Source organism: Equus przewalskii, chromosome 29 (genome assembly GCF_037783145.1).
Source record: "Equus przewalskii isolate Varuska chromosome 29, EquPr2, whole genome shotgun sequence".
Classification (NCBI taxonomy): domain Eukaryota; kingdom Metazoa; phylum Chordata; class Mammalia; order Perissodactyla; family Equidae; genus Equus; species Equus przewalskii.
Genome location: NC_091859.1, coordinates 25,562,758 through 25,588,379, shown reverse-complemented (window position 1 = coordinate 25,588,379; position 25,622 = coordinate 25,562,758). Strand labels below are relative to the sequence as shown.

The 25,622-nt window shown below is 41.5% G+C and overlaps 1 protein-coding gene across 14 annotated transcripts in view; it reads right to left on the bottom strand.

Moving 5' to 3' along the window:
• The window catches only part of ANO4 (anoctamin 4), a 381,130-nt gene that overhangs the window by 100,241 nt on the left and 255,267 nt on the right, over positions 1-25,622 (bottom strand). For 12 of the 14 annotated variants that reach the window (XM_070600724.1, XM_070600719.1, XM_070600721.1 and 9 more), the window contains one exon: positions 18,827-18,958. The exons of the other annotated variants lie outside the window; for them this stretch is intronic. In XM_070600724.1, the coding sequence (XP_070456825.1) occupies positions 18,827-18,958 (132 nt within the window). The remainder of the gene's footprint in view (positions 1-18,826; positions 18,959-25,622) is intronic. 14 annotated transcript variants of the gene reach the window in all.

Sequence of the window (25,622 nt, the reverse complement as noted above, 5' to 3'; positions counted from 1 at the left end):
TTAGAGAAAATTAGGCTACGTAGAGTGATGAAACATAAAAACAACAGTTTTACTCAGAAAGTTGAGAAAATATTGTTTATGTAAAAAAAGCTCAAAATATAGTTTTAAAAAGCCAGAATATTATAAAAATAAAAATATCCCCTTAGACACTAAAACGAAATGATAGCAGAAATTAAAAACTCAATAGAAGCACTTAAAATAAGTTGAGAAAATCTTCTAGAAAATAAGTTGAAGAAGTGTTCTAGGGCAAAAATACACAGATTAATAGAGGAGAGAGATAACAAAGACATGAGAGTATCAGGTCAGGAAGTCCAATATTTGAAAAACAGAAATTTCATAAAGAAGGGGGAAAAAGCAAATCATCCACAAAATTCAAGAGTTATTCAAGAAAACTTCCCTGAACTGAAAGACAAGAGTATTCAAGTTGAAAGGCCCACTTAGCATCCAGTAAAATAGACGAACAAAGAGCCACATCAAGATACATTACTATTATGTTTCAGAACAATGCTGAGATGATTGTTCAAGCTTCCACAGAGGAGAAAACAAGTTACATAGAAGAGAATTCGGGATTAGAATGCTTTTCAAGTTCTTAGTAGCAATATTAAATTTTTGAATCAAAGGAACAAGACCTTCAAAATTCTGAGGGAAGAGAATTTTGGGTGGATGTAGAATTCTATACCTAATCAAACTATCAATAAAGGGCAAAGTATAATAAATACGTGTATTAGCCAGCTCCAGCTGCCATAACAAAGTGCTACCGATTGGGTGGCTTAAAAAACAGAAATTTATTTTCTCCCAATTCTGGAGGAAGAAGCTGCCTCACAGATAGATAGAATTTCCTTTTTTGAGCCCAAGAGCTCATATAATAACATCTACTTTATTGGTGAAATGTAAAACAAACCTGGGTTAGAGTCTTGGTTTTGACAAGCACTAACATTGAATTTAGGAAAGTAACGTCTCTGAGTCTCAGTCTCCTCTCTCAAATGAGACAAAGTTCAGAGAGAAGCTTGAGGATTAGCAAGTATTGTACGCAGTGTACTCGTGTACACATCATGCTCATAAATGGTAGTTTTATTATTTTATTATTAGCTCTTGATTTGTCACTTTTAATCGGGATTACTGATCCTCCTAGTGCTAATGGGCCCCAGCGAATCAGGTATTGAAAAGTCTTTCTCCTTTAATAAAATATTTTCAAACATACAAAAATGATTGAGAATAATATCAAACACCTATATACTCACTAACGTAAGAAACAAAAGTTTGAAAATACAAATGAAGTCCCACTGTGTGCTCCTCCTCATTACATTCCTCTCTCCCAGAGGTAACTATGATCAGGAATATTTTTTATAATCCTCAACATGTATTCCTAAAAATATAGCATTATACATTTTAAAGCTTTACAGAAATGGTATCATGCTATACTAATTCTTCTGCAACTTGCTTTCCTTGTGCAACCATGTGAGGTTCATTCATGTTGACAGAAGGTACCCTGCAGCTAAGAAGTCTATTGTATGAGGACACTCCAGTTTCTTGGTTCGTTGTCCTGCTGATGGATATTTAGCCTATTTCCAATGTTTTATTATCGCAAACGACACTGTAAAATGCACATGTGCAAATGTTTCTCAAGGGAGAACATACCTAGGAGTGGCATTTCTGGCATGTATGTTTGAATAGGTCTTAAGAAAGAAGCAACAGTCAGATTTGGGAGTCTAATTTACCCATATGTCACAACATCCTGATATGGCATGATTAATGGTGAGGTGAGTTACCACTAATTCAACCCTAATAATGGTTAGAGTGCCTAAATGCAGGAATTATTTTTTAAAAAATAAATTAGAATACACTTGAGTTACCTTTATAATAACATTAATTTATTCCCATGTATTCTAATGTGCATTTTTAGAGGAACAGGGAAGCACAAAAGAGTGCGTTGAATAAGTAAACATTACCATGTGTCATGGTAGAAAAAGGCTGGAGAACCATTGATTGAGGCAATAAATATTTTTTAACTGTCAATTACCTAACATGTATGCATTAATTGGGCCAGAGGCTGAAAAACTGTAGGTAAGATACAGCAGGCCAAACAGTACCTTTGATGTTGGCTAAGTGTACACACCCAAGGGAACTGGGGAGACTGGCAGTAATCTGGATAAGTCCGGAGGAGGAAGAGAAGGCAGGAAGAGCAAAGAATGGGGGAAAGGAAAGGAGAAGTAATGCTGTAGGAAAGAGGAGAAAAGAGGAAAAGAGAAAAAAGTGATATACTGGAATTGGTAACAATTCAGACCAATTCTAAACTGTTTCCATCTTTATGTTGAACAGTGAAAATCAACATAGAGAAGTCACATATACTAAAATTATCTGTTTATATAACAGGTACATATATTATTAACAATAATAGACAAACTTATTGAACACTTACCATAGGCATTGATATACTATGTTGCTAATGTTCACAATATTACATGGGTATTATTATTATTCCCAATTTACAGATGAAGAAACTGAAGCTCAGAATCGTACAGCTTCCGAGTTTCAGAGCTAGGATTTGGGGCCCAAGCCTCACAGACTCCAGAGCTGTGTAAGCGCAACCATGCATCCCCAAGGGCCAAAACCGTGATCCATTCATCTTTGTCCAGCCCTACACAGTGCCTGTCACAAAACTGGTGCTTGATGCTGACCCAAGTGAAACAGCTCTTCAGAATGAAAATGCGAAAGCATTGCAATATTCACATTTATTAGAGACCACTTCTATTTGTATTCAAAATTGAGCCAGAATAAAGAGGAAATCATTTTTTAAAAGTTTATAAAAGTAAGTTTGGAAACATAAGTGATTCCCCAATTAATCCTCAGGCCAGAAAAATCTAATTTAGAATAATCCAGGCCTCAGCTTTCCACTAATTAGGAGGCTACAGTAACTCAGTCAATAGCAACTTTTTGATGAATTACCTAGGCAACTGATCATTCAGTGACTCGTCCACGGCTACTGTCTTAGTCTGGTCTTGATTAGGGGTCTTGTTTTCATATTGCCTTATTGGGGCTGAATCGGCCCAAGTGTTGACCGTGGGCGAGATCTGCCTACTTTTCTGCAGTCCACTTATCTCACTGTGATCAGCAAAGACCTAGAAACTTGGCCAAGCATCTACAAAATTTGGAAGTTGGTAAAATTTATCTTCCCTAATCCCCACCTTCTTTTTCCTTTGTTGACCTTTTTTCCCCTCTACCATCTGAGTGGCATCCTATCACCATGCCTGCCACAGCCAAGTACCCCCTCTATAGCTCTTCCTTCCACTTCTTTATTTTCTCTCTCTAGAAGGGATCTGATAGATTTATTCATAATGGAGTGTGAATGAAGAATAACATTAAAATTTTCATCTTTCCCAGGGATATTTTTATTTTAAACACAGATGACTTTAACCAAAGGATTAAAGTTCAAATTGCAAAATTCCAGGTATTAGAGGGTATACTGTTCATTAACTTATCTCTTAGCTTCTCTCTTCTATACCCTTCTCTATGGTGCTGGAGTCCGGACTTGGCCAACTACAGTTCTACTCTGCAGCTGGCTCTCTGACATGTTCTGCCAGTAGGGGGCACTACAGCGAGACTGGAAGGGAATAAAAGGGGGTGAAGGGACTTGGTCTTTCCTGTTTGCCTGTTGTTGCTGTCAAAGTTCAACCTCACAGTGGCAGTTGGCCCCAATTTCCATTTAAAAAAAAAAAAAAAACACTCTCCAAACTAGACTCACTGTATTGCCGCATACCCTAGAGACACCAGCAGGGCAGCATACCCCCCTCAGAGGTCTGGTGCTCAGCTCCAGGGGCCCCTGCTCTGAGCTTCTAGGTTCATCCTCTTCTAGGTTATCAAACCCTAACCTCTTCCTTCTGTTCTTCTAGTCCTAGGGTCAGAGCTGCTTCACTTCCTGCAGTTATTTACATGGCCTCTGTGCTCCCTTTGTGACATTTTAATTCTCCAATACCTATTTAACCAAATCCCTATATTAGCCTCTCTGTTAAAATAACTACTGGGTTTCAGTTTTCCTGAATGGAGCCTGAGTGGTACAGAGCGCTAGAAAAAGAAACATTCTGGGGGGAAGAGGCCTTCTCTCTCTCTTAGAAATCACATACCACATAAGCAGACGTCTACCTATCCTGCTTGTTAATCTGACAGGAATATCACCACAGCATAAAGATGGTTTCCAAATTTGAATTTTGAAATATTCCAATCCCAAGTCTGATTTCTACCCTACAGAGTTTTTCCGTCTTCTCCCCAAGTGTTTGCTAACTTGCGTGGAAACTTCCTTTCCTAATAATATGAAAGATGCTTAAAATGAGCAAAAGAGTACAAGACATCATCTGAGCCCTAGGAGAGCTCACAGACTAATGCCGTATATGAATCTGACAGGACAAAAATTATTCATATAGAGTATTCCAGGGTAAACTGCATTATTATTCCCAATTTACTGCTTTTCTTTGTGAGGATTCTTTATCCCTACCCATTATCACAGACTAGCAGCCCCTCCCTTGGGGAGAAGTATAATTCCCCACCCTATTCCCATGCTTGGCCATGAGACTTGTTTTGGCCACAGGAATATGAGAAGTGATACATGCCACACCTGAGCAGAAATGTTAAGAGCCGATGCGTGGCTCTATTACTACTTTTCTCCTCTGCCCTGAGAATGTATGTCATAGGTACCGGTTGCCACTTTAGCCAAGAACCCAGAAGAAAGAAGACATGTGAAGCATAGCCTCAGCTGACAGCTACCATGTTATGTAAGGAAGAAATATGTAAGCCACTGAGATTTCAGGTTTGTTTGTTACTGCAGCAGAGCCTAGCATAATCTGACTGGCACAGTCTCTGATCCAACAAAGACAATCCAGTAATTTATGGCTTAATTCATTTTCTCCTAAAGAGGACAGATTTTTTTTTTTCCCTTTGTGGAGAAGATATGTCAGTCCACATAATAAAGTGATGGGAGAGAGGGGTGAGGCTTGGGTGAGGACCAGAACAATGAAGAGGAAAGAAAAACCACGCAGGCTAGGATGGATGAGGAATGTTTTTGTCAGGGGTATTACACAAGGGTGTGAAGGAAAAAGAAAGGATGTGATAAGTGGTTGCTGAGGACCACGTACTTGGCTTCTCTTTGTGTTCTTTGGGAAACTTGAGTAAAGACTCTAACTCCCCCCTAACAACTTTTGTTTGCTGAATTGTGCTTTGTGCACCACAGAGACATAGAAACAAATAATTGTGATATAGTATAATCAGTGCCATAGTCAAAGCATTTACAAAGGCTAATGGGCCCAGAAGTCTAACGCCGTCTGCATGAGATGTAGAGGTTTCATAAACACCACACCTGAACTAGTTCCTGAGGGAAGAGCAGGCTTTCACCGGAGAGTGAGAGGAAAGAGTACACACCTTAGGAAGAAGGTACAATAGTCATGGGATAGTCAGGTAACTTCCACTGCCATGTGTGGTAGGAGTGTCCAGCCCATCCAGCCCAGGAGGCTGTGGGAGGGGACCAGAAACTGAAAAACAATTTTGTGTGCCATGCTAAAGAGTTTGAACTTTATCTCAAAGGCCCTAGGGAATCTTTGAAAGCTGTTAAGTGAGGAAGCAATGCTACCACACGTGGTAATGCATATTATTCACTGTTGAAGGTACATGACTAAGGATATGAGGTAGGGTGGAAATCCAGCCCATAATCTGCTTGTCATCAGCCTTGCAAAATGACCTGTGACATGAGCATGTTGTACAGATTTGGGAGTGGGGTAGGATGGAGGAGATAGGGAGACTTATAATTGTTCATGCAACAGCTGGTGGCCACTTCCACTAAGGCAGTGAGGTCAGAAAGGAGGAGCCAGGACCAAAAAGATTTGGAGATGATGGTGGATAGTGAGGAAGATGGTAGTGTCAAAGGTGGTCAACATGCAGTGGTGATTTCATTAATCAGGAATGGGAAACGCAAAACTGATGGTGTGGGTACAACATTAGGGGTGAGGAAAGTGGGAAATGAGAAGAATCAGGTTTATTCTCAGGGATAAAGACATTTCTAAGACATGGTCCTGAATTAGTGGTCATTTGAAAGTACTATTCACAAAGACCATAGCTTTAACTCCTGCTCCCTCCCAGTGCCACTCTTACATGAGAGTAAGAAATACCCTGCCCCAGCCCTGGACTCTAGAGGGCTCAGAAATGGGCCTTCCCCTGCTGTATTGCTCCCTGTGGGGTGAGGTATTGGTGACGCCAATGGGATGTGCCCACCCAGAGCCTGCACCAAAAGCCCTAAGCCCACCTCTGAGTCTTTGTGGGCCTCTACTCCAGGTCTGTCCTCCTGAAGACACCTCTATGCATGACAAGTAGCAAGGCTGCTTGCAGGGGATGTGGATGGCACCTGGACATGGGGTTGGGATGTCCACATGCAAGAGCCTGAGGACCCTCAACGTGGGATGGAGCTAAGGGTAGGAAGAGAAGAGGGCAGGCCATAGATGGGGAGACAGTTTCCCCCATACCTCCCCAGTGGAACAGATCTCTCAGGATCCTGAGAACTTGGACTTCCAGGTTTTTATGCAGGTGTATTTGACAAGGTAGGAGGAGAGGCTGTGTTGTACTTAATCGTTAACGTAATTTGTTACACAATCTTAATTTTTTAGACATATGGTCTATAGGCTTCATTTGTAGTCTTGCCTTAGGCCTTAAAATTGTCAGAAGCAGGATTGCTCTTCTCTTAGATTCAACAGTAGGGATTTAAAAGAGATAAATCTATTGTCTTTCATCCCGAAACCTTAATGAAGATAAATGAGCACCTCAGTGTGAGGGCACCAGCAGAGTAGGTAAGAGTGAGCTCATGGCATCTGACTGTTCAGGAGGGTTTCCTGCTTCTGCCAGCTGTGTAACTCAGAATTGGCTTACCCTCTCTGTTGCATTTCTCCATCTCTAAACTACTAGCCTCATAGATGGCCAGATGTCTGGTGAGCGCTCGATAAATGTTAGCTGTGGTATCATGGAAGGAGCTCAGGTTTGAAATCAGGCAGATTTAAGTTCTAACCCCAAAGTCTGCTTGTTACTGTGTAGCCCTGGGTAAACTATTTAACTTCTCTGAGCCTGGGTTCCACTTCTGTAAAGTGAGGATAATGAAATTATGTTGCAAAGTTGTTGCCAAGGTCAAATGAGACAATGGACGAAGAAGGCAGCACAGAGCTACGCTGGTTTCCCCTGTTCCTTCTGACCACTGCTGCTGCTGCTGATCTCATGCACGGTGTAATTACATCACATACAATCTACCCGCACATGCGCTCCAAGTCTCTTTCCTTTCTTTTATGTTAACCCCTCCTTATTTCACTGTACCTAAACTTGGCAAATTTTCCTTTTTCCTAGAGATGCTTTAAATTGCCTTTTTGCCACTTTGAAGAGTAAAATAACATCTTTCCCATCAAATTTAACATGCTCAAGTTAAAAATTTAAATGAAAAAATATATATACACATACATAAATATACATATGAACACACAGTAACATACATATTTCTCTACTACAGTATAATCCTTGGCATACACAATAGTACATTAAAAACATTTGAATGAATGAATTGATAAATGAAAAAGACTTTATTTACAGATGGATAAATGGCAATTTCTGAGTGACTTATTTATAGTTGGTCCCACAAATACTAGGAAAACACAGCTAAATACCTATTGGATCTCCAGACACCCAAAGGTACACTTTTCCCACATGACTAGCTAGGTAAATCGTTTGTCCCTTGAACTGAACTCATTAAGTTATATCCCACTTCAAAGGAGCCATGTCATCTTCAGAAGCACAAATCTCAGGCTATGTGGCTTCATTTTCATCTCTGTTTCAAACTTTCCAGGACAGAAACACATTTCCCCTGACTCTATGGTTCAATAAAAACAACCTGCATATTGAGGATCCTAATGCCAAATAAGTGACTGCAATAAAACAAGTGTCTGAGAGGCCGTAAATCAAGGGGCACTAAAGGAAAGTTAATCCTCCCTCCATCAATCTCAGCATCTCTTTGCCTAAAGGACTCTCTAAAGATTTCAGATCGATGAAACAACAGAAAAGCCCCAAACACTGAAAAGAAAATACAATAAAAGGCATCTGCTAGAAGAATCATTATTTTCAGATGGCTATGCTGAGTTTAGAAATCAAATACACAGATGTTACTGATAAATAAATGTGAAAAGATAACGTATCCTGACTTAGTCATTCAAGCTGCTACAATAAATTACCCTAGACTGAGTGGCTTATAAACAACAGAAATTTATTTCCAAGAAACTGGAAGTCTGAGATCAAGGTGCTGGCATGGTCAAGTCGTAGTGAAGGCCCTCTTCAGAGTTGCAGACTTCTCACTATAGCCTTGCAAGGTGGAAAGAGTGAGCTAGCTCTCTGGTCTCTCCGCAGGAATCCCATCATGAGGGCTCCACCGCCATGATCTAATTACATCCCAAAGGCCCCACTTCCTAACTCCATCACGCTGGGGATTAGATTTCAACACATGGATGGGGGGGCAGGAGGGGCAGCACAAACATTCAGTTCATAACATATCCAGAACACTGAGTAACATTTAGATTAAAAGTAATGCTATTCCAACTCAGCTCAGATATTGACCTTTGCAAAAATTAGTCTTTGTCACCTTTATACGCTGACTGCAACTTTTCAGAGATTCTCCCAAGGGTTCTCATTGTACTCCCGGCTCACTGTAGTAGTTGTAGTAATAACAATAACTATCGATTATTGAGTGCTTTCTATTGTGTCAGGCACTGGACTAAGTACTTTACATATGTTATTTCATTTAATGTCCCCAAATCCTACTGCCACAACCTTCCCTTCCTTCTTTTTTTTCCTCCACAAAAACTTGCCTGTCCTCCATCCTAGACCCTTGGGTCTCTGCAGATCGGCAAATTTATCTAGCTGTGCCAGGCAGAATAAGTGCCCCCAAGGATGTCCACATCCTAATCCCTAGGATCTGGGACTATGTTAAGCTGTATGGCAAAGGGGGACTAATGTTGCAGGTGGAATTTCAGTTGCTAATCAACTGACTTTAAGAGAGACAGATTAACCTGGATTATCCAGGTGGGCCCAATGTAATCACAAGCGTCCTTAAAAATGGAAGAGGAAGGCAGAAGAGTCAGAGGAGGGGAATTGAAGATAGAAGCAAGGTCAGACTGAAGTGATGCAATGTAAGGACTCAACTGCTGTTGCTGGCTTTGACAAGGAAGGAAGGGGCCACAAGCCAAGGAACATGGCAGCCTCTAGAAGCTGGAAAAGGCAAAGGAACAAAATCTCCCCCAGAGCCTCTGGGAAAAATGCAGCTCTTCCACATCTTGATTTTGTCCCAGTGAGAACCATGTTTGACTTCTAACCTACGGAACCATAAAATAATCAATTTGTATTAAGGCATGGAATTCATGGTGATTTGTTACAGCAGCCGTAGAAAACTAATACATAATGTTATTAGGCTAAGACTGGAGCCAGAATGCCTGGCCTTAGAATCCAAGCCCTTCCATTTACCAACTGTGCGACCTTGGGCAAGTTACTTAACCTCTGTGCCTCAGTTTCTCCCTCTATAAAAATGGAGATAATGACTATCCCTTACTCACAGGGCTAAATGAGTGTATAACTGTGAAATACTTGGAACCTAGTAAGCACCATATAAATATTAGTTATCATTATTCCTTCAATAAACTCCCATCTGTCGTATTCAATTACCTTCTCTGAAATTGTTTGAGTTTTGAGAGGGGCCTTTTGGAACTACAATGCTTCAATACAATGGATGACCCTAATGCTGACCACTCGGAGCCTCACAGCTGGCTAGTACAGGAGAGCTTTCTGTGGGGTCAGATCTTTAGGCTCCCACACAATCATGGGTGTAAGCAGCCTGTAGGCCCAGTTCTGGTGATACCGTATAAAAAGACCAGAAGGTGTCATACACTGACTTATAAAAATGTGCACCCACAGGTTTGCTTTTACTTATCCTCCAACACAAGTAAATGTTCAAATGGAATGTGAGGCTATTTGCTTCCTAATCAGTTCTCAGCTTTAATTTTTGCAGAATGTAGCTCAAACAAAGATTTACAATGAGATTAGTTTAGGATATATTGCAGGATTTCGCTGAAGATCTGCCTAAACTCCCGCAGACAGTTATGGCCATGAGCAATGAATTCTCCAGAACCACGCTGAGGCACCTACCAGAAAGAGCCTCCAGAAAAGCCCTAGAAGGCGTTTGCTCTAAGGAGGTTGCTGAGGATATCGTCCACTATTTCGTCCCGAGTCCCCTTCCCCATGCAAGGATTTTATTTCTTGCAAATGCCAGGAAAATGCTAAGTAACATTCTCCTTCACTAAGGATTGGTTTCCTTTCTCTCCAACAATCAGAACGATGTGACTTATTGTGTTTCTCCCTCTGCTCTACCCACTAGGCTGAAAGGCCAATTTGTTGGCTCATTTATCAACCGTTACAGATATACAGGCCATGGAGGCCTGCAAACCTGAGCCTATTTTTTTCCCTGAACTTGAATACCTATTCTAACCCATATTCTCCTTGGTTCAGAATATTTATATTATACTATTCTGTTTCTTTAACCCACCTCAAATGCTTTCATATAAACTCCAAAGGCAATCAGATATCTTTGTACCCACAGGCTCACACTAGTGTAATGTGGCTGAGTAACTGGACTTTGGCTCCACTCATGTGGCACGTAGCTGAGGTGGCAGCACTGTGGAGAAAACACACTTCTCTCTTGTACACTAATCTAATATTGACTGGAGCGACCTTGAGCAAGCCACTCAGTCTCTCTGACCTTCATCATACTACCTCTGCCCTCAGAGTTGTAATGCATCTAGGGTGTAACTCTGGAACACAGGAGCTGTTTATAAATGGTGGTCACCATCACTTTTTATCATTGCTATTGTTGCTACCATGACTTGAAGACTGCCATTTGGCTGATCACTATTGTCCATACCTCGCTGCCATGGTCTGCTGGCTTATTTGGTTGAGAGGAAGGTCAAATGATAAGAAGGCAATCAAAGGGAGGTTACAAATAATCTCCCCCTATCAAACCTTCAGTAGCTTTCTCTTGTCTTTATCAGCCCTTGCTGGCCTAGCACCAAGATTTCCATGGTTAGTGGTCTCTTGGGCACCAAGACCTATGTCATTTTGTTATTCCCTAGACTTTTTTTGTTATTCCCTAACTCACAGTCTAGAAGGGGAGAAAAAGGGATATAAGCCAATTTTCATGTCAAGTGGTCTTTTTATATTGCCCATTTTCTATATGCACATAACACATGAATTAAAATGTGTGATGCATGAGCCAAACATCTTAGGGTCAGGCATTAGTCCTGGTAACAGGATTTAATAGATAGAGAACTATCAGTTAGCAGAACTGCGACCAAACACAAATCAAGCCAGGGATAAACTCAAGCTGAATATGAAGACCACAATTGACTGGCTGACTATGTTTTTCAACTTTTCATCTGGATGTTCTGGGTTTAGGAGATGAGAGAACCTGACACTGGAGCCCCGGCTCTGTCCTCCAGCAGTGATGATAATGCCAAAGCTGACATGTTCCTCTCCTGTTCTGTTAGGTCTTATGATCATATACGGGTGCTACTGGCTTCCAGGCACACGGTTCCTGCCCTCAGTGGCTCACATTCTAGCTTGGGGAGAGAGACACGTGAGCAAATTACATTTCAAGGGGTCTTTTTATAATGTCCATTTTATACATGCCCGGGACCCACATTAAAAAGTTTTATGTAGAACCAAGCCGTGTAAGAAAACGGGTTGATGCTAAGTTTCATGAGGTATATATTTTCATTGGAGACTTTCAAAAGCTAGAAATGTAAAAAATATATATAAATATACCATCTCTCACTGGCATGACTGCAATTGCCTCCTAACTGGTCCCTGCTTCTACCTTTGCTCCCTGTGGTCTGTTCTTAACAGAGCAGTCAGAATGATTCTTTCAAAAGTCGTTAGACCAAAGGATTCCTGGGTAAAAGCCAGTCCTCACAATGGCCCCCAGGCTGTATATAATCAGCCTCCCTCCTACCTCTCTAACTGATCACTATTGCCTCTCTCCTTGTCATTTCTGTCCCAGCCACAAGGGTCTTCCTTTTCCTCATACACCCCCAGATGTGCTGGCAGATTACAGATTAGGGCCTTTGTTCTGGCTCCTCTCCTCCCTGGAACTCTCTCCCTCTCTCTCTTTCTCTAATTACACCTTCCATCTGAGGCCTAACCTGAAGAAAATAAACAGTCTTTGAAAATGCAACATACACCCATGTCCCCAGGCCACCATTCTTCATTCCCCTCCCCCACCTCCTCTTTTCTCTTTTTCTATAGCATTTATCACCTTCTAACATGCTTTACAAATTTTTTTTTTAATGTTTACCTCAGCATAATTGACATTCTGGGCTGGATACCTGTTTGTGGTGGGGCTGCCTGTGCGTTGTAGGATGTTGAGCAGCACCCCTGCCCTCCACCTACTGGTAGCACTCTCCACCTTGAGTTGCGACAATAAAAAATGTTTTCAGCCATTGCCAAATCACCCCCTAATTGAGAACCATTGGTTTATAACTTACTGCTGGTCACCCCCAGCTAAAACAGAAGCTCCAGAAGAGCAGGGATCTTTGCCTACTTGTTCACTGTTGATTTCTAAGCATCCAGAACAACAATGGGCTTGGAGTATGTGAATGACTGAGTATCTGTTTAAACTTATGCACACACAACAGACAAATTTCATACCCTTCTCTTATGAAGTGGTCAATATTTAATTTCACTTCACTTTTTATGGATTTTCATAAAAATAAAATAATGGTAATAGGAATAAAAATACAGGGAGGAACATTTTGCTCTCTGTATCTAACAAACATTTTTCTGAAAGACAACTCAGAATTGATCTATTTCTTGAAAGAATATACTATATATATATATATATAAAATTACTAAAAAGTGACATAACTCTTTTTCACATTTTCCTTTCTCTGTCTACCAGCAGAAAACCTTTATTATGAGATTGACCTTAGAAAGTAATTGCCTCGAGGGTGTGACTGCTAATGCCATTTTAACAATGAAGGGCAGGGATACTTAAGCAGGCCAATTTTCACAGGCAAGGCGGTGAAGAGGAATAAATTAATTCCTGAATGGACTTGTGTGTCACAGTCATCAGATTCGACTAGAGGTTTAATTTATCTCAGAGAGTGGGTGGTCCTGCCTGAAGGGTGTCACATGATAAAAGACAGCAGAGCAACGGGGGTTCTCAAGAGTGGAGAGGGGTGCGATTTTGCACCCCCGCCACCAGGGAAAATTTGGCAATGTCTGGAGACATTTTTGATTTTCACAACTAAGGTGGGAGGGAACTGCTACTAGCCTGTCATGGATAGAGGCCAGGGATGCTACTAACCATCCCACAATGCGCAGGACAGCTCCCCACAACAGAGATTATTCAGTCCAAAATGCCAACAGCGCCGAGGCTGTTGAGGCCTGAGAAATCCTGCAGCTGAGCGCAATGCTTAAGAGTGCAGGATCTGAAGCCTCTGTCTGAATTTGAATTCCTGCTCCATCACTGAGACCATCCAGTTGTTCAGCAAACCTGTTTCCCTTTTCCTCCTGAGCACACAGATAGTTATCTTAGCATCCATCAAGTTAGGGGTAACTCCATGACTGAGCTCTGGCCCACAAAATGTGGGTGAAAGTGTGGTATGCCACTTCTAAACCTGACCCATAAAACCTTCCTACAAAGTCACTCATCTTTCTTTTCCTCTGACAACCAGATGCAAAGGATCTAAGGGATGGCAGAGTTATTAGACAGAAGTAGCCTGGGCAACCAAATGGCTGTATGGAGCAGAGACATTGCACCTCCCTTCCCATGTGACCCACACTAAGCAATGATGCGAACAACAAATAAACTTCTACAGTGTCAAACCTCTGATATTTGGCAGCTGTTCAGGAGGTAGACTAGCCTAGCTATGTGACCCACTACAGATTCCTTAACCTCTTTGTGTCCTATTTTCCTTATCTGTAAAATAGTGATAATAATACCTCCTCTCTCATAGGGTTGTTGTGAGGATTAAAGTTTTTAAAATAGTGTCTGGCATCTAGTGAGAATTTTCGCATCTGTAGGCCCACCTCTGGTGATACCATATAAAACGACCAACAGCATTCTACATTGTCCTATAGAGATGCACACGTACAGGTTTGCTTTTATTGCTTCTTGAACATGGATATATATGTTCAAATAGAATGCTAGGTTATTTGTTTTTTAATTGATTCTCAACTTTAATTCTTTCATACAATATAGTTCAAAATACAGATTATGATTATTCTGTGTGGTCTTTAACACTTTTATCCTTACGCCATTCATTTCATAGACAAGTACTGAGCTTCTCTTGTATGCTAAGCATTGTGTTAGGTGTAGGAGACACAACTGTGAGCAAAAACAGATATGGTCTATGCCTCCATGGAGTTCGCAGTTTACCTGGAGAGTCAGGCATTGATCATATAATACCAAATGTTGTAAAATTTCAAATACGAAAAATGTTACCGTAGGAAACATGAGGATAAGAGTATACAGCAAGGTGATGTGGTTTTTGGAAGGATGGGAGGAGGGCTTTCCTGGGAAGAGTCTTTGGAACTGAGCTTTAGAGGATGAATAAGAGTAAACTGGGTGAAGGAGGAAGGAATGGGACGAGAATTCCAGGAGAGAAAAGAGCATTGCAAATGCCCTGAGGCAAAATGCATCCCAAAAAACGAAGAGAGGTTGTATGTGTCTGGATGATAACAAGTGAAGGGTGGAAGGCAGTGAAGGCAGATAAGCCTGGAGGGGAGGGGCAGCATGGCCAGGCCATCTGAGGCCTTGTAGGTCACCTCAAAAAATTTGGTACTTATTCTAAAGTTTTTAAACAGGATGAAGTGACATGATTAGACGTGCATTTTTGAAAACCTCATTCTCTGTGCACTTGAGAGACTGGATTGGAGCTGGGCAAGGATAGAACCAGGGAGACTTGTTACTTTATTTCTGGGTTTTAGAAGTGAGATAATAGTGGTGAAGACAGAGAGAAGTTGCTGGATTAAAGAGACAATTAGGATGTAAAATCTTCAGCCCTTGGAGATATAGGAGGTGTGGGAAGTGGAGGTGAGGGAGGTGTCTAGAATAGCTTCCAGACACTGCTTTCAGCAACTGGACAAATATTGGTGCCATTTACTGAGGCAGGGGACAACGGAAGTGGTCCACATTTGAGGATAAAATGTCTTGGATTTGGTTTGAGCTGAATGTGCAGTGAGCTAACTTCACCTCATCTTTATCCTTTACTCGCATGATTCTCCTATTTTCATTTCTATCTATTTTCTCATTTAACCAAATACTATTAGGAATCAACTATGAGACTCAAAAATGGTGATACAGACATTGTCTTTCAAGAAGTTTGTAGTTTAGAAAAAATCAATGAAAAATGGAGGATGCTATTAATTAAGGGCTATGATAGGAAAAAAAATATTACCAAGGCATAGAAGAGAGCACCTCACCCAGAATTGGGGGTATAGGCTGGAAGTCATGGAATATTTTCTGGAGGAAATGTCTCTGATGAAATCTGAAAGAAGGGAGCCTAAGGGGAAGGGTATTCCAGGCAGAAGGAAGAGCATGTGTAGACAGGAAACAAGAGGACACAGTGAGTTAAGGAGATCAAAGCAGTTCAGTGTGGCCAAAGCACACAGCCGTGGGATGGAAGCAGGAGCTGGTGAGCCAACTTACATGTCTGGGTTTTATTCTGAGAGTGAAATATTTTTAAAGCTCTTTTCCACACTGATCATTATTTATTAAACTTCCAATTCTCTTTTCTGTCTTTCTACTATATTCATGTACACACACATAAATTTCCATTATTCTTTTTTATTCCTAGACAAACAGAATATCAAACATTCTGCAAAACCAAGAAGTCACATACGATTTTGGACCCTGTTTGGAAAACCAGGAGATCGTGTTCTAACTCCCAGAACTCATTAACCAGATACTTCTGATTAGTTTAAATCCATTAATATCACCCTCAAAGCATCCTTAGGGGAATGTTTTTCTGATTGTACCAAAAAATTATTTCCAACTTGACAGCCAGTGTTCTTCAAGTTTTACTTTTACATATTCATTAAAGGGATGTTGTCCACATGGATGATGATTTTCAAAGAGAAAGAAATCCCCACTGCCCATAACATTCAAGACACTTTAATTTTTCATCTCCCAGTTGTGTAATAGAACCGCCTAAACTATCCTCTTGGTCTCACTGAGGTGTGGCTCTTAGGTTTGCTCCATTCCAGCTGTCCCTCTGCTTTTTCCTCCTTAGTTCTCCTGTCTTGAAAGCTCATCTTCCATTGATCACTCTCTTTTTTCAATAACACAGGGTTTTCTCACACCCTATACCCATTCACAGAGGACTACTTGTAGTTCTTCAAACACTCCATTCTGTTTCACGCCTTTATTCTCTTATACATACATTATTCTCTCTTCTTGGGATATCTTTCCCACTTTACCTGTCTTGGCAAGTGTTATCCTTCAAGACCCACCTCAAGAATTTTCTTCCTGTGATCAACCCTCACCTCTTACCAACCTCCCTCCAAATCTGGAGAATGGAACACCCTTTCTTTCAAGTCACACCCATCACACTATTTACAACTATATTAAATGGTCTGCTGTCCTTACTAGGCTGGAATCAAGACAGTATTAATCTTTATATCCTCTGTACCCAGACAGTGCCTGGCAAGAAGCAGACACAAAATTAGTGACTGTTGAATGAATCAATTGTTCAATGAATGAATGTCCAAACATGTCAAAAAGGATTATCAAATATATGAGAGATATGGCTGAAAACCCCTATCCCACATGCTCTCATCCTTCATTTATTATATATTTTTAAAAACTTGTAAAGATATGATTCTTGGTTCTAGTCCCTAGAGATCCTGATGGGTGCCTCCTTCTGACATTGAGAATGCTGACGAGTAACTTTGTTGTAAAGCAAGAACATCAGGAAACATAACCGGCATGAAGATGAGTAGAAGGGAACCTTCCTCTTCCATTTACCCGTATCCCTTTGAAGTAAAACAAAACTCCAGGTAAACATCATATACTTCATTGATTCCTCCATCCATCTATCCAACTATCCATCCATCCCATTCTTCTTCCACTTATCTATGTCTTTGAAGTAAAACAAAACCCAGAGTACACACCATATAATTCATTGAGTCCTCCATTCATCTAGCCACCAATCCATCCATCCATTGGTCTGCCTGTCCATTCATCTGTCCATCTATCCACCCATCCACCCATCCATCTAGATATCCATGTATCCATCCATCCATCCAAAAATTCTGAGACCCTCCTGCACTGTGGTAGGAACCCTCTCAGGCAGGGGAGAAGCAAAGGGGAAATCAGCACATAAATCAGACTCGACTCCTGAAGGATTTAAAATCAAACAATCACTTATGTAAGAAACTTTAAGATGAACAACATAGGTATGGTGAGGGTTTAAATTAACAGTGGCAACATGTCAGCTTTTATTTTTCTCTTTAGAAAACACCCATAGGTCCTAATCTCCGAGTTAACACGGAGTCCCTCTCAGTTCCTATTTCTCATGGAGGATTTAACCAGGATTTTGAGGCCTGTGAGTTTCATGTCTTCTTTAATGATTCTTTCAAATGTTCACATCATGTGGTTGGGTTGGCATCAATCTGACCTGTGGGGACCCAGGGTATGGCTATTTCAGAGGCCTACCGAATTTCTTCCTTTGCATTATACATTATATAGTTTGATACAGAACATGTATTCTGTGATTTTTCTTCTCTCCTTTGCCCTCTACAAGTCTGCAGACTTTAACTGATTTTCTGTTGCTGAAACGTGCCCCCACTGTGTACTTCCTGCAACTTGACAGCTGCCATTTGGTTTATTTTTTTCTCAAAGTTGGTAACCTATTTTTTTAAAAATCTGTCACCCCTTTCCTCCCTTTCAGGTAAGTCATTTTTACTGAGGCTGTCTCTATGGCTGGAGCAGAGAGCGCCAGGAATTCCTGAGTCTGGGTGAGAGCGAGGCTAGGGTGACTTGATTTATCCCCCTTTTAGGAGGCTGTTTTTGCCTAGTCATTCACAGTCTTCAGAATGCTTTTCTCTCCTACCACTAACCCTGCCAGCTTGCCATGATTTCTCATCATCTCAGAAGCTTCAGAGTCAATTCTCTATCACTTTTGCAATTTCTCAAAGGCTCAACTACGTAGCCAGCTTCCCTCCTGGCCCCCCTGCATGTCAAAAGTGACAATTTACTGTTCAGAGACTGTCTGATAAATGAACCAGGAAGCTGGCTGCCAAGTGACGTGGCTTTTCCTGGGGCAACTTGGTGAGTTACTGAAGAAAGGGGAACTGAGAAGCAAACTGAGATTTAAGAAAAAACAACCCCTCTTTTCAATAGGGAAAGGGGTACACCAGTTTCCCTGTCTGCTGGTGAGATGTAGATGAGCCCGAAGGGGCTCTGAACACTGGGGATTGGCAGAGCCACAAGACAGAAGGAGCCCGGCTCTTTGAATCACCATGGAGGTCACTCCCCCAGCACACATATGGATGCAGTTCTGTTGCGTTAAGCTGCTGAGATGCGGGGATTGTTTGTTAGAGCAGTTAGCTTACCCTAATACAACAGGGATATGAACACTCACACAGGACTTTTAGGGAAGAAGGGCTCTAAACTGTTCCTTCCACGTGCCAAGGAATCCAAGGCGCGCAGGAGCAGGCTCTACCACAGCTGCAAGTCCTTAGGAAGACAAAGGCTTTCACTGGAAACACTCACTGATGGATCCTTTGCTGGCTGAAAGGGGCAGTGTAGCAGTCATTCTCCTCCAGGTCTGGCAGTGTCTCCTTGTCCAGCCTCATTGGCTTCTTAGGTAACCATCTCCGAAAACTGCTTATTTGTTTATCGATCCTGTGGTACATGAAAGGCAAGACCAAAGGGTACAGCATGTCAGCATGGCCCCGAAACACAGGTGGGACTTCTCCACAGAGCCGTAATGATGATGCCACACCCTCCGGACACTCTCATGCACTCAAGATACCCCCACTTTACTGATGGAAAGAAGGGAGCCGCAACTCCAGTGTTCTTTCAATTTCACCAAGGGGCCTTGACACTATAGTTTACGAAATAGCAGCTGTAAGTTAAACGTCCACTCACATGCCAGTACATAACGAAGGAGTCATAACAAGGCTGGAAAGCTCTAGAAAGGAAGTTGACAGTCCCTTAAGCAAAGCAGTAGAGACCTTAAGTTCTTACATTCTGCAGGTTCTAGAAACCCATTTTGTGCTTGGAAAATCTCCCCATCTGAGGTCAGGGAAGAGCTCTAGCGGCAGTTAACCTTGGGCAGGGGTCCTGACAGCACCTCCCAGTGGGTTGACTGTGCAGAGAGAGCCTGACCATTTCCTTCCTGCATCTCACATCTTCCCTGAGCAGCCTCTCAGCAGACAGCAGGCTGTTTAGCTTCCATGTTTTCTTCTCAAATTGACCCCATGGTTGTCATTGCACTGGGGTGTCATGGTACATATGTGTCACTCTGGCCAGGGCACAAAACGATTCCAAGTCAAGGCAGACAACATGTCCTAAAAGTGGTTTTCAAGCCACATTTTACCCCTGGTTACCTCACCATCCCCTCTGACTTCTGCTGATGAAAACATCTGGCTTCCAAGAGCCCAGATTCTCAATTATTCACAGCAAACCACGAGAAGGAGCAAATACCACATCAGACTTTAAAATGATTATGCTACCTCAGGTACCTATACCGTTGGAAGAAATTGTTTTCCAAGAGCACATATCAAATAGCTTCTCTGTGAGGTAGACTGAACGGGTACCAATCTCACTTTACACATCACAAAGGAGACCTACGAGGAGTGATTACCCAGCCAGTGAATAAAGCCAGGACCAAAATGCAGATTTTGGATTCTTGATTTTAGAGATCACCCCATCAAAGTAGTTGATAATGGGAATCTTCACTTAAGAGCTATAGCAGGAACAAATTTATCGGAAGAAGAAAATCTCTAAATGCCATCTAACTCTATTAACTGAAAACACATGGAATTTGGGCATGTTTTTTTCCAATTAAAAAATATTTACATGGCAATTTATCCTTTGTAGTGAAACTCCCAGATGAAGGGATTATTTTTTGACATAATCAATCAACTCCAAAGTGAAAACTAATGGTAAACTCCTCTTTTATTCTGAGCACTGTTCCAGCCTCACCATGATCCCTCACTCTGTCTGGTGGTGGCCGTCTTTTCTCCAGAACCACTGGAAGTTCAAACTGGAAAGAACCTCACAGCTTCTATAGGCCCCTCCTCTCAAAGAGGACCTGTCTGCACCACATATACACACTGTGAAGTAAACACTCTACCCAGGATCATGTAGCCAGAAAAGAATAGAAGATTGGAAGGGCCCAAAGTCCCAAGATGGGGGAAAAGATTCCATCTCCTCAATCTTTCATCCTCCTGGTCCTTCCCTCCCGCACCATCTCTTTAAAGATACCTAAAATAGAGAGAGATGATGATCTCCTGAGAGGCAGTATGACACAGTGGTTGAGGACATGAACTCTGGGGCGGGAGTGCCTGGATTCAAACCTTGGCTCTATAAATATCAGCAGTGTGACCTTGGGTAAGTTATTGAACTTTGCTGTGCCTCAATTTCCTTATCTGTAAAATGGGAATGATAATGATACTCAATCCATGGAGTTGTGATGATTAACTGATCAAAATGTACGTAAAGTCTCCAGAACAATGTCTGGTGTACAGAAAGCCACTGGCTATTGCTACTATCTTCTTTTTCTTTTTTTGTCCAAAAATAAGAATTTGAGGAATGAGCTTGACTTTTAACATTTGTCTTTTTGCTTTCAATTCAAAGTTAATTATGCTTCACTAGCATCTATCACTTGTCCAAGTTCAATGATTTAGTCCTTAAACGGACTCATAAATTTCACGTCCTAGGCTAAGCTGGTGGCCTTCCTCATGGCTCTCGGCTTTATTGCATCTGATTGCCTTAAAACTCACTCAAGAAGGAGGACACTGGCCCAGAGGTTTTTCATAATAGAGCTTTTACCTCCCACACATCTCCAGTCTGCAGCACCAATCAGATTACACTTTACAAAGTTCACATCCTCACAGAATCTGGGCTCTGCGTGCAATGACTATGAATTAAACCCAGGTAGGTATAGTGCTCAGTGTGGATAAAAACACATAAAGCTGTAAAAAAAAAACCAGGCATAAATACTCTATGGTAATGAAATGGCAGCTTTCAGCAACTGGCTTGTAGCACACAATTTAAACGAAATGCGAAGATGGTGAAGAGAGAGAAGAAAAGGATAACGAAAATGATTAATAAATTGAAGAATGAGAAGGGGCAAAAAGAAGTGAGGGAAGGCTGCCTGGTGTGGCGAAAAGCAGCTGGGATTTGTAACCAGGATGCCTAAATCCTGGCTCTGTTGCTTATCAGCTGTGTGACCTTCCACAAATCACTCACCTTTCTGAGCCTTATTTTTCAAAGGTTTTAAAATGGAATAATCATCGTCATCATCATCATCATCATCTTACTGACCTCACAGGGTTGTTGGGAGGCTTATAGAAGATGATGTGCATAAAATGCTTTAGAGAAGCTTCCAGGTAGATAGCAGTGTCATCAATAACTTCTTGAGGACCATGGAGACTAATGTGAAAGTGATGGAAAGCAGAAGAACTGGGCCTTTTAAATATTATGGTGGAAGAAAGATATTTCAAAGATATCTTAAAAATAAAACCCCTGAGATACTAACTGGGTGGAGGGTATGAACTGGCTTTCACTGGGATAGCCCGAGCAGAAGCAGGAGCACTAAGCATGGATTTGCTGATCCCTGCTGTGTGCTCTTCACAACGCCAGAAACAAATACTCAAACGTGGTCAGCACTGTGTGTCCTCTATCTGGTTTGCAGAATGGCCCCACAAAGATGTCTGCAACCTCATCCCTGGAACCTGTGAATATGTTATGTGACATGGCAAAAGAGATTTTGCAGATATAAGTAAGGTTATGGACTTCAAAATAGCATCCTGGATTACTCAAGTGGACCCAGTTTAATCACGTGAGCCCTTTCGAAGCAGAGAACTTTGGCTGGCTGGAGACAAGAGAGATGAAGTAGAGGGGAAGTAAGAGAGATTCAGAGTGTGAGGAGGATTCAACTCATCATTGCTGGCTTTGAAGATGAAGCCAGCCGGGAGTCAGGGAGTGTGGGCCGCTTCTTAGAAGCTGAGAACGACCTTTGGCTAACAACCAATAAAGAAACAGAGACCCCACTGCTACAACTGCAAGGAACTGAATTGTACAACCAATCTGGATGAGCCTGGCAACCAATTCTCCCCCGTAGCCTCCAGGGAAAACCAGACTGACCAACTCCTTGATTTCAGCCTGTGAGACCCTGAGCAGAGAAACTAGTTGAGCCCCCCCTCTCCAGGACTTCTGACTTGCAGAATTGTGAATAATTTGTATTGTTTTATGCAGCTAAGTTTGTGAGAACGTTTTATAACAATAGGAAACTAATACACCTCTTAAAACAGTCAGGGTCTGATCTTCCCCTTGAGACCTGATGGTTAGTCAGGCTCCCACAGACTGAGGCTGACATTCCACATGCTGCCCCAACCTTCCAGGCAGGTGGCCCTAGGAACAAGAGTCTGTCTCTCTGAGGCTGGATGATGGTGGACCGCTCTTCCACAAACCCATTCTCGTCCCCAAACCGTGCCACTGAGACATTATTAAGGATCCCCTTACACTCTGCAAAGGAGAAACACATAGTGCAAAAGCCCCTGGGCCGAAAAGCATGAGACTCAAGTTGGGTTCTTGATTCTGACACCATATGTCAGTGTGGCCTGGGACAAGCCTTTTCTCCACACTGAGCCTTAGTATCCTCATCTCTAAAATGATGATCAATCAAATGCTCTTTAGATATTACAATTAATGGTGACTTGGGCAATATCTTGGCTACATTATTCTAAACAATCTTGAGTTAATAAAGAGCTTTCCTTTTCACAACGCATAATGGATAACCTTTCATATAAAGTAACAGACACTGGAGTCAGCTGGAAGTGGGTTCATCTCCTAGTTGCACAGCTTACTAGTGGTGAGAGCAGTGCTGGACAGGTGACTAAACCTCTCTGAGCTAATATACCCTTTGCTTAAGGCAGTGGTGAGGACAAAACAACGTAAGAACATGCAGTGTTTGCACAATGCCTTGGATGTACGAAATGCTCAGTTAAGTGGTGGTTTCTAGGATGAAGAAAATGATAACAATGAATTTTCACATAGAAAGTTCTCGACAGAAATTTAAGAGCTCTGATTCTCACTTGTGTATTGAAGTCTGTGCTCCCACCTTGCATTTAATAAATATCCCTAAACAGGCAATCCTGAAATTTACTTAGATATATAAAAGTTGAGAAACCAACTAACCAGAAAGCATCCCATTTGTCTCTTAGAATAGGAGTGGGGTTTACTTAATAAAGTACTGGCAGGTAAAAGAAAAAACATTGCTTAATGATTTAGCATTGATTTTGGTTGGATACATTGTCACTTTGCTCCATTTCTGCTGTTTACTGAGCAAAAGCCCTCGTACAGACTACACAGGCAATTCAATAAATAGAAGATGGATCATCCACTTGGGGATTTCTGGCCTTGACTCATCAAGTTACTATCTGGACTAAAAGATGAGTTACTTTTATAGACAGTTGTTCTGATGGTAAATTCAGGGTCTCCTCAAAATGCTGGTTCATGGCAGCTGAGGTTCTGGGTAGCTGGAAAGAGCTGGCAGTGCAGCACAAGCAAATGAGCACAGACACCACCTCTGCTGTGCTGTGCCTTCCCAAGCTGTGCCTTGCAAATGTGCCTCGAGAAGGTTCTGCTTAAATCTCTGTGTCCGTCAGCTATAAAAAGGGGAGAGAATCCCACCCACCTCAGGAGTAGTGATGATTCAAGAAAAGGCCACCTGCAAAGGACTTCACTCCCAACATGCTAAGCTGTCAGCAGGCCTTTATAAACTACCTACTGTGTGCAGATCCCTGACCTGGATGCTGTGGGCGTACCCTGAAGAAACAGAAGACAAGGGCCTTTCCCTTGAGCCACTACCAACCCAGAAGGGAGTTTGTACCAGGGACAACTTAATCAGGCTGAATTAAATGAAACAAGCTACTTCAGAGACACCTGCTTTTCCCCAGACCAGAATGTTATAATAGCATCATGTCTCTAATAGTTATATTACATTTTCAGGGGTGATATGCCTAGAGGGAACCCACAGATGAGTTTCATTGTTTGTTTTCTTTTAGGCATCACACAAAGCCCTATGTTGCAGTAAATGGAGCCCTCCTGGACTGATGACAGACAACAGCAGGCTTAGATTTCTTTTTCCTCTTCTTATAGCCAAGTCCCCTGTATTTGTAGCCTCTCCTTAGATAGGAGTTAGGGATCTTTGGAAGCTAATGCAATTCTTTTAGGTCACAGGGTTACTAACTGGGGCACAGTCTAAATATAGAAGAGTCCAAAGGCTTTGGAACATTTACGTATATTAATTTTTAAAAACAGGGATGGAAATATACAAGTCATTTTGTTGTTTTGCCTGTAGACTCATCTGATAAGATTACAACCACACTCAAAGCATAATGTGGTAGGGTCCAGCATTCATTCCGCCAAGCAGTGCAAAGGATAATGTCAGGCAGAATGTGTATGGGGGGTGGAGGGAAAAAGAATGAGTAGTAATGAGACTTCAGCTAGAAGCCATCCACGATAATCAGGTTTGTTACTTTGTAATCGCATCTTCTACAGGCAATATTTGTACTATTTGGTGAAGGCAAAAAATAAAAAATAAATAAGGCAGAATAAAGATAGTAAATTCCCTTTATTGGTTAGGTAATTTATGATGCCTCTAAGTCTGCCCAAAGAGTCAAAACAGCATTTAATAGACCAAGTAAGTAGATGAAAAGAGCATTTACTCCAAAAATACATGTTGGAACTATATGACTGTGCTTTACAGAGTCAGGCAACTTTTTCAAATAAAGATATCTGTGAAATGAGGCTTTATTTCTCTGCCTGCTCAGAAACTTTACAAAATTTATAATTCATTTCTCTCATCCTTAAAGGAGATAGATTTGTTTCAGAGAGGCTCCTGTGGATTAATGAAATGACATATCATTTATATGGATGAAACTACAAGCCAAAGTAAAAATACATCTTTAGTATGATGTGAGAATTTTAGAACATTGGAAGTCAATGTTTTATTACCCGTGTACAACTAGCATAACAATGTAGCTGTGCCCTTCAACTTTTAATATCAGACCTGGTTACAAAGAGACACTCTATCATCTAAATCAGTCTGTTCTGAGGTGAAATAAAGAGTTAAAGAAGATAGGAAATTTTCTGACAAACTGCGTTTAAAAATATACACCAGACATCGGGCTTCAGTTACACCACCACAGCGATGTCCAAAACTTAATTCTATGTAGTAAGTAATGAAGCTTATCTTAAGGAGCCATTCTGAATCAATGCGTCATACCACCATAGTTAGGATTTCTTTTCCTTTATTTTGTCCCAGCGTCTCTCA